The sequence below is a fragment of the Sturnus vulgaris genome, chromosome 11 (assembly GCF_052056855.1).
Source record: "Sturnus vulgaris isolate bStuVul1 chromosome 11, bStuVul1.hap1, whole genome shotgun sequence".
In the NCBI taxonomy this organism is placed as follows: domain Eukaryota; kingdom Metazoa; phylum Chordata; class Aves; order Passeriformes; family Sturnidae; genus Sturnus; species Sturnus vulgaris.
The window spans coordinates 5,562,721-5,574,628 of record NC_142253.1 but is presented as its reverse complement, the minus strand read 5'-3'; the positions used below and the strand labels follow the sequence as shown (position 1 = coordinate 5,574,628).

The window sequence follows — 11,908 nt, the reverse complement described above, 5'->3', positions numbered from 1 at the left end:
ACATCTAAACCTGTTTGTATGGCAATTTACTTGCTTCACCAAAAACCATAGAAAGGAAAGCTATTTCAAGAAAGGCTCATGCTCCAAAGTGCCAGTTCAATGCGGGATCTGTATTAAAAAACATTCCACATTTTAGCTTCTGCATTTTAACACTAATCCAGCCTGGCCTACGAGCCCACACCGAAAGAAATGAACTGTATCAGGCAATGTCATTTGCTAAAGGGTAAGAGTAGAGGAATCCTCCATCCCTTCGTTTTAGATTTCTAGGGACAATTTCACAGGCCGTGCCATTGCTGAATGGGGAAATTGGAAAACTGCAGAATCGATTTGCAGACGTGAAGTTCTATTTTCTTTTACACCTCCTTCATCAGAGTCTCCATCACTCCTGCATTGTGCAGCATTATCATCGGAGCAGCCTGGACACCACTGATAATTGCTGAGTGAGGGGAAGGCTGTGCCTTGCCAGCAAAAGTAAAACCAGCGGGGTGGCACTGCCTTTAAATTCACCTGCTTTAGAGAAGTGGTCATGTACTCAGGCTACTCATTTCTGAGAGTCAATGGGAAATTAATTAAAAAATATTATTCAAATTGGTTTTATTAGCTTTTTTTTTTTTTTTCTGAACAAAACTTCCCAGCTAAAAGCTGTGAAGCTGTATTAAATCTATTTTGTGTAAAACCAGGAAAAATATACACGATTTTACTTCCATTACTTAATTCTTCATTAATTGTGTTTCACAAAGGAAAAACCTCAAAACCTCTGCCACAGCAAATGCCTGATAATGTCATAGTTCCCAACAGTGAGACTAATGGCTAATTAATGCAGAAAACTGGGAAACCTGGTGACTATCATGTGCTTGACCTCTGGGATAGAGACAGAAATGTGCTTTGTGATATTAAAAGTCAGGGGCAACAAAACGGTCCCTTGTGTGCTGCAGTCATCCAGCAGCTCTGTGGCCACGTAAGGGCTGATTTGATTGCCCACAGCATGCTGGGGTTACCAATCCTGGAAAAATTAAGAATATTCCTGGTGTAACAGACCAAGTAGCTGGTTATTGGTTTCTATTAAAGGCGAATTTAACCTCGCACAGTTATGAGCCTCACATCCTGAGGCTCCCCTGCCCCTCAGCACATCCTTGCAGCATTAGGAGACTGGCAGGCATTTCTGTGCCCCTTCCTGCCGGTTTTCAGCAGTGATGGTGGTGGCAGCTCTGCTGGGCAGCCATCCCTGGGTGACACCTCCGCTCCCTGAGCCAGGCCTCTCCCCAGGAACCACAGCTCAGCGCGGACAGAGAACTGCAGGGACTGGGGCTGTTGGGGGTAATTACTCCTCTGGAGAAGCCATTTCTGCCTGTGTCCCTGGTGAGGAGGGAACAGGCTCCAAACCGCCGGGACAAGGCGCTGGAGCTGCCCACACGGCCCTGCCCGAAGGCCCAAAATGGCGGCTAGCCCGGAGGCGCCGCCGCCTCGTTGCTACGCGACCGGCAGGGCCCTCCTCCCCCCGAGAACTACAACTCCCAGGCATCCCGCTGTGGAAGGACTACAACTCCCGGCAGGTCCCGCGTGCCGGAGGCGGCCGGCCGGCACTACATATCCCGGCAGCCGGTGGGGACAGCGGCCAATCGGTGTTGTTGATACTGCGGGGTGCGCGGCCGGCGGTGAGCGGGGGAAGCGGTGCGGTGACATTTCCTGCCGGGCCGCCCCCGGAGCCGCTGCCCGAGCGGGGCCCAGGATGGCAGCGCTGGGAGGTCGGTGCGGGGCGACAGGGGAGCGCTCGGTGCCAGCGGGGGGGGTCCTGGTGAAGGGTATCGGGGCCTGTGTGTTGAGGGGTGTCTGGGGGGGTTCGGGCCTGTGCTGGGGGCAGCACCGCGTGAGGGGGCTCGGGGGTGCCCGGGCTGGGAGGGGCAGCGGTGCTCGGTGTAGGAGGTGATGGCGTGAGGGGAGAGGGCTCCTGAGCGGGGCTGTGTGGCAGAGGGGGTGTGGAGGCAGTGTGCTGTGTTAGGGTGGAAGGAGGCTGTCCCATGAGGGACCCCCCTGCTGTGGGAGGGGGGCGCAGCCGGGAGAGGGAAGCGGTGTTGATGAAAGGCTTCTATGAAAATGGGTGTGCTCTCTCTCCTCTTTGCCCCTTTGTGTTGCCTAAATTTTGTTGGAAGCACTCTGTTGCAGTCAGCAGCTTTACCTGATTTGCAGCTCTTGCCACCTCATGTTTTTCTTTTGAGCTCTCCTTTGTTGTTGTTGTTGCGTAAAAATTTTGCTGCTATTGCGAAACAGATTTTTGTGCTTGAGCTATTGCTCAATTTTCACTTTGGGATTTGCTTCATTAGGTTTATCACATGTTATTTAGTAGCATATGCTTTACTGAATATGTTTCCACGGTGATATATGAGCTCCTTCACACCTGAGAAATTTCAAATTATAATTCAGTTTTATGTGTCGAGAAAACATGTAACTGTATGTACAAATTTATGTGAGTTTAAGTTTGTTTCCCAGTGGACTTACTGTGGGGCTGTTTCTTCATGAGCCACTGCTCCTGTAAGGCAGGAGCCAGTTCCTGTTTCAATGTGAAGTTAAATATTTACATGCAGACTTGTGTAATGGTGAGGTAGGTTGGGGACTTATTTTATTCCTCTGTGTCCCTTTTTTGTTACAGTTAAGTGTTGTTTTTCTTGACTTGATTTCCCCTTCCCCAGTTGTATGAAGTATTTGTATTGTTTTCCTTAATGGATATGAACTTTATAGGGGTATAAACTTTATAGTTGAATGGTAACTGACATTTGCATTGTGAAAAAGAAAAAAAAGTATTGAGGTATTTTTATATATTTACTCACCCTTGATAATGTTTGGCTTGCTGTCAATGGATAATGATGCTGAGGAAGTATGGAATATCAATTTGTGCTAATTCGTGGTCATGCATGGGTTTTTGGCACATGTGTGAATTTTTTTTGGAGGGTCTTTTTTTGTTGGTTGTTTTCTGTTAAAATTTCAATTTTGCTTTGTAGAACCAAGTCAGTTTTCACAAACACTGAACGGAGTTCCTCCCTCAAGCCAAGTCACCAGTGGAATGGACCCCTTCCATGCTTGTAGTATTCTCCAGCAGCTGAAGACCATGTATGATGAAGGACAGCTGACAGATATTGTGGTGGAAGTGGATCATGGGAAAACATTCTCCTGTCATAGGAATGTTCTTGCTGCAATCAGTCCTTATTTCAGGTACAGCTGTGCATTGTTCTAGTGGTGATCAAAGCAATTAGAATATTAGTATAAGTATGTTTTTTTAAAATTTTTCATTTAATGAAAATAAGTTCTGTGTATTTATAGATAATACAGTGCACCTAGCAAGCCAAGATTATTGTTCTCTTAAGGTCAATGTATTATCAGTGCCTATTTCTCAAAGGAAAATTTCATTGGGGAAAATGTCACACAATTTTAAACCAAGCAAAACTGCCTCTGGTACTGAGGGTAGCAGAGATACAGTAAGAACATATTGAAACTACTTGTTTTCTTTTCAAATTACATTTTTTAGCATGCTGGAGTATGCATATGAAATAACTTGTTGAAAGTTGAATACAAAGACTTGGATATGTCAAGAGCTTTGCTTGTAAACTCAGTGAATTTTAATATGGGGTTAGTGAGATAATTAAGCAAGAAGTTCCACTTTTGTTTCAGTGAGTGTAGAAATGATCTCAGACTTAGGTATCCCAACAGGAAAGTTTAGCACCTGTGATAAATGTGTTTGTGCTGATGGAGGTTCAAACACACTGGGACTAGCTGTACACTATATTTAATTTAGTGCCTGTAGTTAAAGGTAATTGCAGACAAACTGCTGGATGTTGTTGCTCTGCAGATCGATGTTCACGAGCGGCCTTACCGAGAGTACCCAGAAGGAAGTTCGGATCGTTGGTGTGGAAGCAGAGTCGATGCATTTAGTGTTGAACTATGCATATACCTCCAGAGTAGTGCTGACAGAGGCCAACGTTCAAGCTTTGTTCACTGCAGCCAGTATCTTCCAGATCCCTTCCATACAAGACCAGTGTGCTAAATACATGATCAGTCACTTGGACCCGCAGAACTCCATTGGGGTGTTCATCTTTGCTGATCACTATGGCCATCAGGAACTCAAAGACAGGTCACAAGACTACATTCGCAAGAAGTTTCTGAGTGTCACCAAAGAGCAAGAGTTTCTTCAGTTGAGAAAAGACCAACTGATAAGTATCCTCAACAGTGATGATTTAAATGTAGATAAAGAAGAACATGTTTATGAGAGCATTATAAGGTGGTTTGAGCATGAACAAAATAAGAGAGAAGTGCACCTTCCAGAAATATTTGCCAAATGCATCCGCATGCCTCTGTTGGATGAGACATTTTTAGAGAAAATCCCTCCCGTGTTTGCACAGGCGATGGCCAAAAGCTGTGTACAAAAGGGACAACCCAGTGCCAACGGCTACACACAACGGCTTGGAATGACCGCTTCCGAAATGATCATCTGCTTTGATGCTGCCCACAAACACTCAGGAAAGAAGCAAACAGTGCCTTGTTTAGATTCGGTCACAGGGAGAGTGTTCAAACTATGCAAGCCACCAAATGACTTGAGGGAGGTGGGAATTCTCGTGTCCCCTGATAATGATATTTACATTGCGGGTGGTTACAGGCCGAGCAGCAGCGAGGTCTCCATCGACCACCGAGCAGAGAGTGATTTTTGGATGTACGATCACTCTGGCAATAGGTGGATTCCGAAGGCTCCTCTGCTGCGGGCCAGAATAGGCTGCAAGTTGGTTCACTGCTGTGGGAAGCTGTATGCCATCGGGGGCAGAGTTTATGAAGGAGATGGGCGGAACTCTCTCAAGTCTGTGGAGTGCTATGACAGCCGGGAGAACTGCTGGACAGCTGTGTGTCCCATGCCGGTAGCTATGGAGTTCCACAGTGCTGTGGAGTATAAGGATAACATCTATGTTCTACAGGGTAAGGTGGTTTGACTGCCTCGGTGGTGTTCTATTGTTCATCCTGACTGTGTTTTCTTAAGCAATTTGGGAAAACCGGGGGGAGGAGGGGAGGAAAATAGGAAGAGGGAGGTTGCTGCTTGAATTCTCATGCCCCGGGAACGTGTCACTAAGTTGTAGTACTGAGTTATTGCACAGAGGGCATTTTTGGTGGTATTCTGAGTCAACAATATAGTATTAAGCTTAACTCTGAAAATTCTTCATTAAGTCTTTACCTGGATGAAACGCACCGATATCGAAGAAAAGGTACTGTCCTGTGAAAAAACACTTTGTATTTTACTTGGCTAAAGCTAAGAAAATTCCTGGTGTCTTTATTCTTGGTGACTTGTAAAAGTCGATTAACGGCTTCTAAGTCTTCATTTCCTGCCCTACCCTACCCTACTTTCTGAAGTCATCCCAGAAACTAGAAAAAGAAAGCATCTGTCTTAGTCACCTCTGTTTCTTTGGTCAGTAATTACAGTACTGCCTTTGCATTCAGTGCACACTGAAAAATGCTGAGACTGGTCTGAGGCCGTGGTAAGAGGCCCACGAAGTGCAAAGAAGGAAGGAGGGGGGAGGTGTCCCAGTTTTGTTTTGCTGAGGGCCACCTCTGTAAACACCTGCACAAGTTGGGGTCTTGCATGCACACCAGCTCCTTCTTGGGTCACTTCCATACAAAGGTGGATCACGGGGAACAAGCAGGATAGAGGGTACTGTAAGATCCTTATTATTTACCAGAAGAAGGTAACATTATTTCTTGACTTTGCAGTCATGATCTTCCATGGGATTTGCAGTTTTCTTCTTCCATTGTTTCTGTAACATGTTTGACTCTTTTTGGTTGTGGCTTTAAATAGCTGTCTTATGCTAAAAAGTTCTCTAAATCTCTCTCTCTCGGATTAGATGTCTGCTTTAGGTAGTTAGAAATGAATGCTGGAAGCATACTGAACTTAGTATTTGTTCTTTTTAATGTTTTTTAGAACTGATAAAAGGTGGATGATATTATAACCTATAGAATAAGAGTGCACCTTGTTCATAAGTTTTAGCTGCACTGATTCTGTGCTTCAGTACTTTGTGACCACTGATTGCTCATATAAATAAGCTGCTTCTCTGCTAACCAGCAAATTCTGAAGACTAATGTTATGACTGGCTAGAAAAAACCTTGATTGAGTTGTGCTGTAGTACAAAGAGGTTAGCTTTTAGTAATTTTTCTAGGTAAAACTCAGAAGTGGTCAATAAGAATTGATGAGAATGTGAAAATGTCTATGGAATGCAAATGGCAGTCACAGGAGATTGCACTGTGGAACAAAACTGGATAATCAAAATTATTGCTACCTGTAGGACTTAATCTCTTAAACTCTGCTCCACCAATTTTACTGTTTCGCTTCTGTGTTCTTTGTTATACTTGAGGTGCTTGGTCATACAACAGCTTGGTTAAAATTCTTAAGGTAGCCACATGATTTGAATTATGCTAGTATTTAGCAGATGTCAGGCCTTTCTCCCACTGGGCTTTACAAAAGTCAAGGTTCTTGTCATGAAATGTAAGAGCACGAATTTTTGGTCATCTGAATTTCCTGTCTCTGCAGTCTGTGGCTGGTGCTCTGTGCACTGAGCAGCAGAGGTGTTTTATAACCTGACCACAAATCTAACTGTGAATCAGTAGCTTCATGCAGGTTCCCGCCTTGCCTCCTTTTAAGCAAATCAGTCTAAATGTGTAACCCAGCCACCTGATACCAGTAGCTTCAACATCTGTGTGTATGTAGTATAAGACAGAATTCAGGGTATGAAAGCTGCTAAACCTGAGCAAATAATTGTGAGATCCCCATCTGCAGATGACACATTGTGAAGATGTTAAAGAGTGAAACAAATGTACTTCAGACATTTCAAGACTGGAATCTAGAAGGGTTTTGTCCCAGATTAATAAGCGTGGTTTAGAAGTAAAAGAGGATACTTAGAAACTGTAAAATGTGTTTCTGATATGCTTCAAATTCCCTCTGCTTCAGCTGAAACAGAAACTCAAAGTAGGTTTCAGTCATACTATTAATATTTTTGTAAAGGAAAGCAGTTGATGATGCTGGGGTGTTTGTTTTGGGATCCAGGCTCTAGAAAATTTAAAGTGTTTCTCTCTGTGGAAGAACATACCCGAGAGCTTCGTTACCACACAGCTGTTGGCCTGGGAACAAATCATGAGCTCCGTTTTACTTTTCCTCTCTCTTTTCAGGGGAGTTTTTCCTTTGCTACGACCCTCAGAAGGATTACTGGGGCTTTCTGACCCCCATGACTGTGCCTAGAATCCAAGGCTTGGCGACCGTGTACAACGACTCCATCTACTACATAGCCGGCACGTGCGGGAACCATCAGCGCATGTTCACCGTCGAGGCCTACGACATCGAGCAGAACAAGTGGACTCGAAAAAAAGACTTCCCCTGTGACCAGTCCATCAACCCATACATAAAACTTGTTCTCCTCAAAAACAAACTCCATCTCTTTGTCAGAGCTACTCAAGTCACTGTTGAAGAGCACGTTTTCAGAACCAGCAGGAAGAATTCTCTCTACCAGTACGATGAGGTCACTGACCAATGGCAGAAAGTCTACGAGACTCCAGACAGGCTCTGGGATTTAGGCCGGCATTTTGAATGTGTTGTTGCTAAATTGTATCCGCAGTGTCTTCAGAAAGTTATTTAATTTTTTTTTTTTTTCTCAGTAACAGGCCTTAGTGATTTCAGTGGTAATTTGATGCTAGAGAAAACATGTCTTAAAAGAAAACAAAGAAATTCTGTCAGTATTTATTGTAAGATGAAACAGACAGTTTTTTGTATATGGGGATGGGTGCTCTTTAAAGGTTGCAGTCCAGGGAGGGAATTGTTGATTCAGTTTCATATTTACTAATATTTTCCTGGGAAATGAGAAGGAGGTTACAAAGTGCAATTATCAGCATTTTTTTTCTGGTAGACACTTAATCATGTCATACTAAAGGGTTTTTTTTGTGGTAAAAGCAAATTAAGTGGAAGAGCAAGGATAACTATGCACTACAGTGAAAGAAAATCTAGCATTAATAGTTAAGGATGTCCAAGATGTGTTGAAGTGACTTTTCTTCTTTTTCTCTTTTTTTTTTAATACGGGTAAAATTTGAGGCAATATCACTAAGTTTTGTTGCTTTTTTTTTTTTTTTTTTTTTTTTTAATATAGATTGAAAGTACATAGAGAGGAATGGTAGATCCTGATGCATAATGAGCTCTTCTTTTTGTACTGTTTTTGAAGTCTGCTAAGATGTTTGTGATGTTGTTTGTGCACTGCAATTTGGGAGAAAAACTCAAGTCAGAATTGGATTGTGGAGTACCTTTGCCCCGGATGGAGGCCTGTTCATATTGTTGTACCAGTTCTTGTCTGTGGATTTTTGTTGAGATTGAGCTTAATGATAGTGGGGAGAAAACCCAACACCTCTTTTTTGCCACATAGGTGTAGTGCTGTAAAAACTTTTTTTTTTTTTTAACACGGATTAAAACCTTTTTTTTTCACCCCGTAAAGGGCTTTAACCCAAAATTTGATGGTGCTAGTACACTTTTAATACTTGTTTGTCTCAACTGGGCCAGCCTTCTGCTACTGTTTAAGATAGCCTGTTATTTTCCATGGAGTGTGTGTCTGTCTTCAGGCCCTGTCCTGTCATCAGATTGTCTTTTCTAACATAACATTTTTACTGCAGTGGTGTTCTTGCACAGAATGGTGACAGGATACGGCCTTAATAATACTGATTCTCTTTTACTTTTTTCCCTTTGTGTGGAGTGTTCATTCTGTCTCCACTACAGTACAGTGCTATGTGTAGAGTTGGCATGTGCTCTGGTGATTTGGAAAAGTGTGGTTTAACTTTGCAAGTTGTTTTTCTTTTCTCTTTGCAGTCGAGCCCCCAAATATCTTCTCTTTCCTTCTGATCGATAATGTGAAAAATTGCACTACTGAGCTGTCAGCATTATCCAGTTTGTATAAAAGCAAAATTGACATTAAGCATCCATGGCTTAAATAATCTTTCGGGAAATACAGAATAAGGAATATATTGCAACAATTTTCTTTATGTATTTAACATTTAACTTATTTTTAAAAAGTAAATAAGTTCAAAGTTCAGCCTTTACTTCAGTAGTGAAAATTGGATTTAAAAGGGAAAAGAGGACTCCTAAAACTTGCATCAGCTGTAATTTACCAGGTTTCTTACAGCTCTACTTTTTGCAGAGCTTTAAGTTATCTTACTCTTTCCTGTTTTTCCTGTTGACCTAAGTAAACCAGTTAACTTGACATGGCACTGGCCATCACTGCCTGAAAGTGCTTACCATTATCTGGCTTAACAGCTGATACTTCAGTCAGCCAAATATTTAGCTCATTGTTTATCCCCCTGGCATGGCTGAGGATTTGGATAATGTTTGTTTACTATGTGGTCTTCCTGATCCCAAATGGAATCTTCCTAATACATGAAAATACTTGCCTGGTTCTATTTATTAATTCTTGCACAAAATGTTTTGAGAGGCAAAAGCAAACAAAAAACTGTGAAATGAGAAGCAAAATAAAAATGCCTCTTTGCATTACATACCTCATCTTCCAGAGATTCACCAAACTCTTCTTCCAATGCGAGCACCTGCATTTTGTTCTTTTTTTTTCCTGAATTTGGCAATTCTCGCTATGACTGCATTTTCCAAGTGTTGAGGTGTATTGCTTCTTTGTTTAGTTTTATCTATATGCATAGCCAAGAATAAGGGGTTTTCTGAAAAGTACAACTAATTTAATTTTTAACTAATGATCCTTAGTCCTTGGCTAGCTCTCTTTGCGCTGTTGTAGGCCTCTAGCTGCAAGCTTTCTGAAGCACCCTCCCTAACAGTGTTGCATTTGTGTGTGAGACCCTTTTTATTTTTGCAAAGTGTTATGTAACTTTTTCCTTGTTTTTGTTTGTTTTTCTTTTTTTTGGTTTTTTTTGAGCTTGGTTGAATATTTACAAGATTTCTTGCTGCTTTTTGACAATCTATATTTATTTAGTAGAACAAATTTCAATATATTACTTGAAACTATGAAATAGAATTGAGTTAGCAGTTGACTGGTCATGTGATGTATAGAAGTACAATATGCTGTGGTTAATTCTGCAGTAGGTTTGTTAATTTTGTTTATCTGCACTAAAGTACGAAGATCTCCATTCTGTTTAACCATTCAAACTGAGGGTGTGATCCAAGTCTGTCATGTGTTTGAAAGCTAAATCCTGGAACTTGCTGTGGGAGTAGAATATACTAAATCTTTTGCATGAGGAGTTTGTTGAGACAGTAATGTAGCTGTGACATTTTGCCAATTCTTAAATGCTTCTACGTTATGCTGAAAGTCAGATTCCTGGTAAAGTTTTGCTTTAGAGTCAGGCTTAAGTAAACTTGCACAGCACAAAAAAAAAAAAATAATTGCACCAAAGGTACTGATAATATTTGAGCAGTAATCTGTGCGTTTTGCTCATTTGAAGTTTTTTTTTTTGCATTAGTTTATTTCCCTTTATGAAATGAATTTCTAGTGTTGTAAGAACTTAGGTGAGTGTAAATCTCTTCCAAAATTATTAGTTACTTTAGAAGGAAACATTTTGTAATTTCCACTTGCTTCCATCACTGAAATTTAGAATAACTCAAAGCAGTTTTGGTGCACCAGACATGCAGTGTGTGTATGTTCTACAAGAGATCCAAGAGCTCCCTGTTTGCGAGGCTGTTGAGAAGTGGCATCCAACATTCAGTGCTCAGGTATGTTAGTAAGAAGTACTGTAGTCCTATGAGGGCAAATGTGTGGATTTTTAAACATTTTGCCATAATTGCACAATTTTGCATTTTTACTTAATGTCATGTTATGTTTCTTAAAATAAACCTATTGTTGAAATACAGTAGAGTTCAACTGTTTTTGTGACAAATCTGTGTGCATTTTAGTAAATTTCTGAAAATTAAGCTGATGTATTTTTGTTCAGTTCTTCTGTTTCTGCACTTGTCTTGCCTGTGTGTAATGTCTTTTTTTTCTTTTACGGTGGAAGGTGCTTTGTTCTTTTGTCTCATTCCTTGTGGCTGTTCAAGTGTAACTTCTCATTTGTTTATACCCAGGTGACTTGGTCTTTCCCTTCCCTTTCTCCTTGCCTTTGTCTGCAGCTGGCATCCCAGCAGGAGTGTCCGGTGGGGCTTTCCAGCCTGAGAGCACTGTATATTGGAAAGCCCCAACCCCATTCACACTGAATTTCCCATCACCCTTGCTGCAGAGCTGAGAACTAGAGGCCCCTGCCTTTTTAAAACAAAGCTCCAACATCATTTGTGGTTTTGCTGCAGTGATGGTGCTTACAGAGCTGCTTGGACATGATGCCGGTTGTTTGAGAATCTTTGTTCCAGAGATTCTCATGACCAGTGGAGATGCCAGGTCATGGCAGCCTAGGAAAGCACCATGGAATTCTCTTGTTTGGGATGATGCTGAGGTTGTCAGGCTCTCCAGGCAGTGTCTGTGCACAGTGCCAGGGCTCTGTTGTTGCTGTGACTGCAGAGCTGTGCTGGTTGGGAAACACAGACCCACAGGAAGGCACCGTGGATCTGCTGGCAATACCGGGAATGTATCAAAGTCTACATGGAGGTGGATGATGAGTGAGTCCAGATTTATGGGCTCTGCTCGTAGGGCAGTGTAGCAAGGGTGACCTGCTGTGGGTGTTTGCTACAGGCCACCTGAGCACGAGAGGATGAGGCTTTCTCCAGGCTGCCTCTTGAGAGATCTTGGAACGATCCCATAGGAACAGGCCCTGAAGGGAACAGGGGTCCAAGAGAGCTGGTTGATATTAAAAGGATCACTTCCTTCAGGGTCTAAAATAATGCAACCTGATGGAACAAAAAATTGGGTAAAAGGGGAAAGACACCTGTGTGAGTAAAAAAAAGGGATTCAGTTCCTGCATAAGTAGGAAA

The 11,908-nt window shown here is 42.2% G+C and overlaps 1 protein-coding gene across 1 annotated transcript; it reads left to right on the top strand.

Moving 5' to 3' along the window:
• Positions 1-1,633: 1,633 nt before the first annotated feature.
• KBTBD8 (kelch repeat and BTB domain containing 8) lies at positions 1,634-10,860 on the top strand. Its single transcript, XM_014873293.2, has 4 exons — positions 1,634-1,745; positions 2,997-3,207; positions 3,842-4,956; positions 7,192-10,860. The coding sequence occupies exons 1-4, from the start codon at positions 1,730-1,732 to the stop codon at positions 7,653-7,655; spliced, it is 1,806 nt and encodes a 601-aa protein (XP_014728779.1). The 5' UTR covers positions 1,634-1,729; the 3' UTR covers positions 7,656-10,860.
• Positions 10,861-11,908: the final 1,048 nt, after the last annotated feature.

Coding starts and splice junctions, on each gene's coding strand:
- KBTBD8 (XM_014873293.2), top strand. Junction 3,208..3,841: donor GCAATCAGTCCTTATTTCAG/GTACAGCTGTGC, acceptor GTTGCTCTGCAG/ATCGATGTTCACGAGCGGCC. Junction 4,957..7,191: donor TAACATCTATGTTCTACAGG/GTAAGGTGGTTT, acceptor CTCTCTTTTCAG/GGGAGTTTTTCCTTTGCTAC.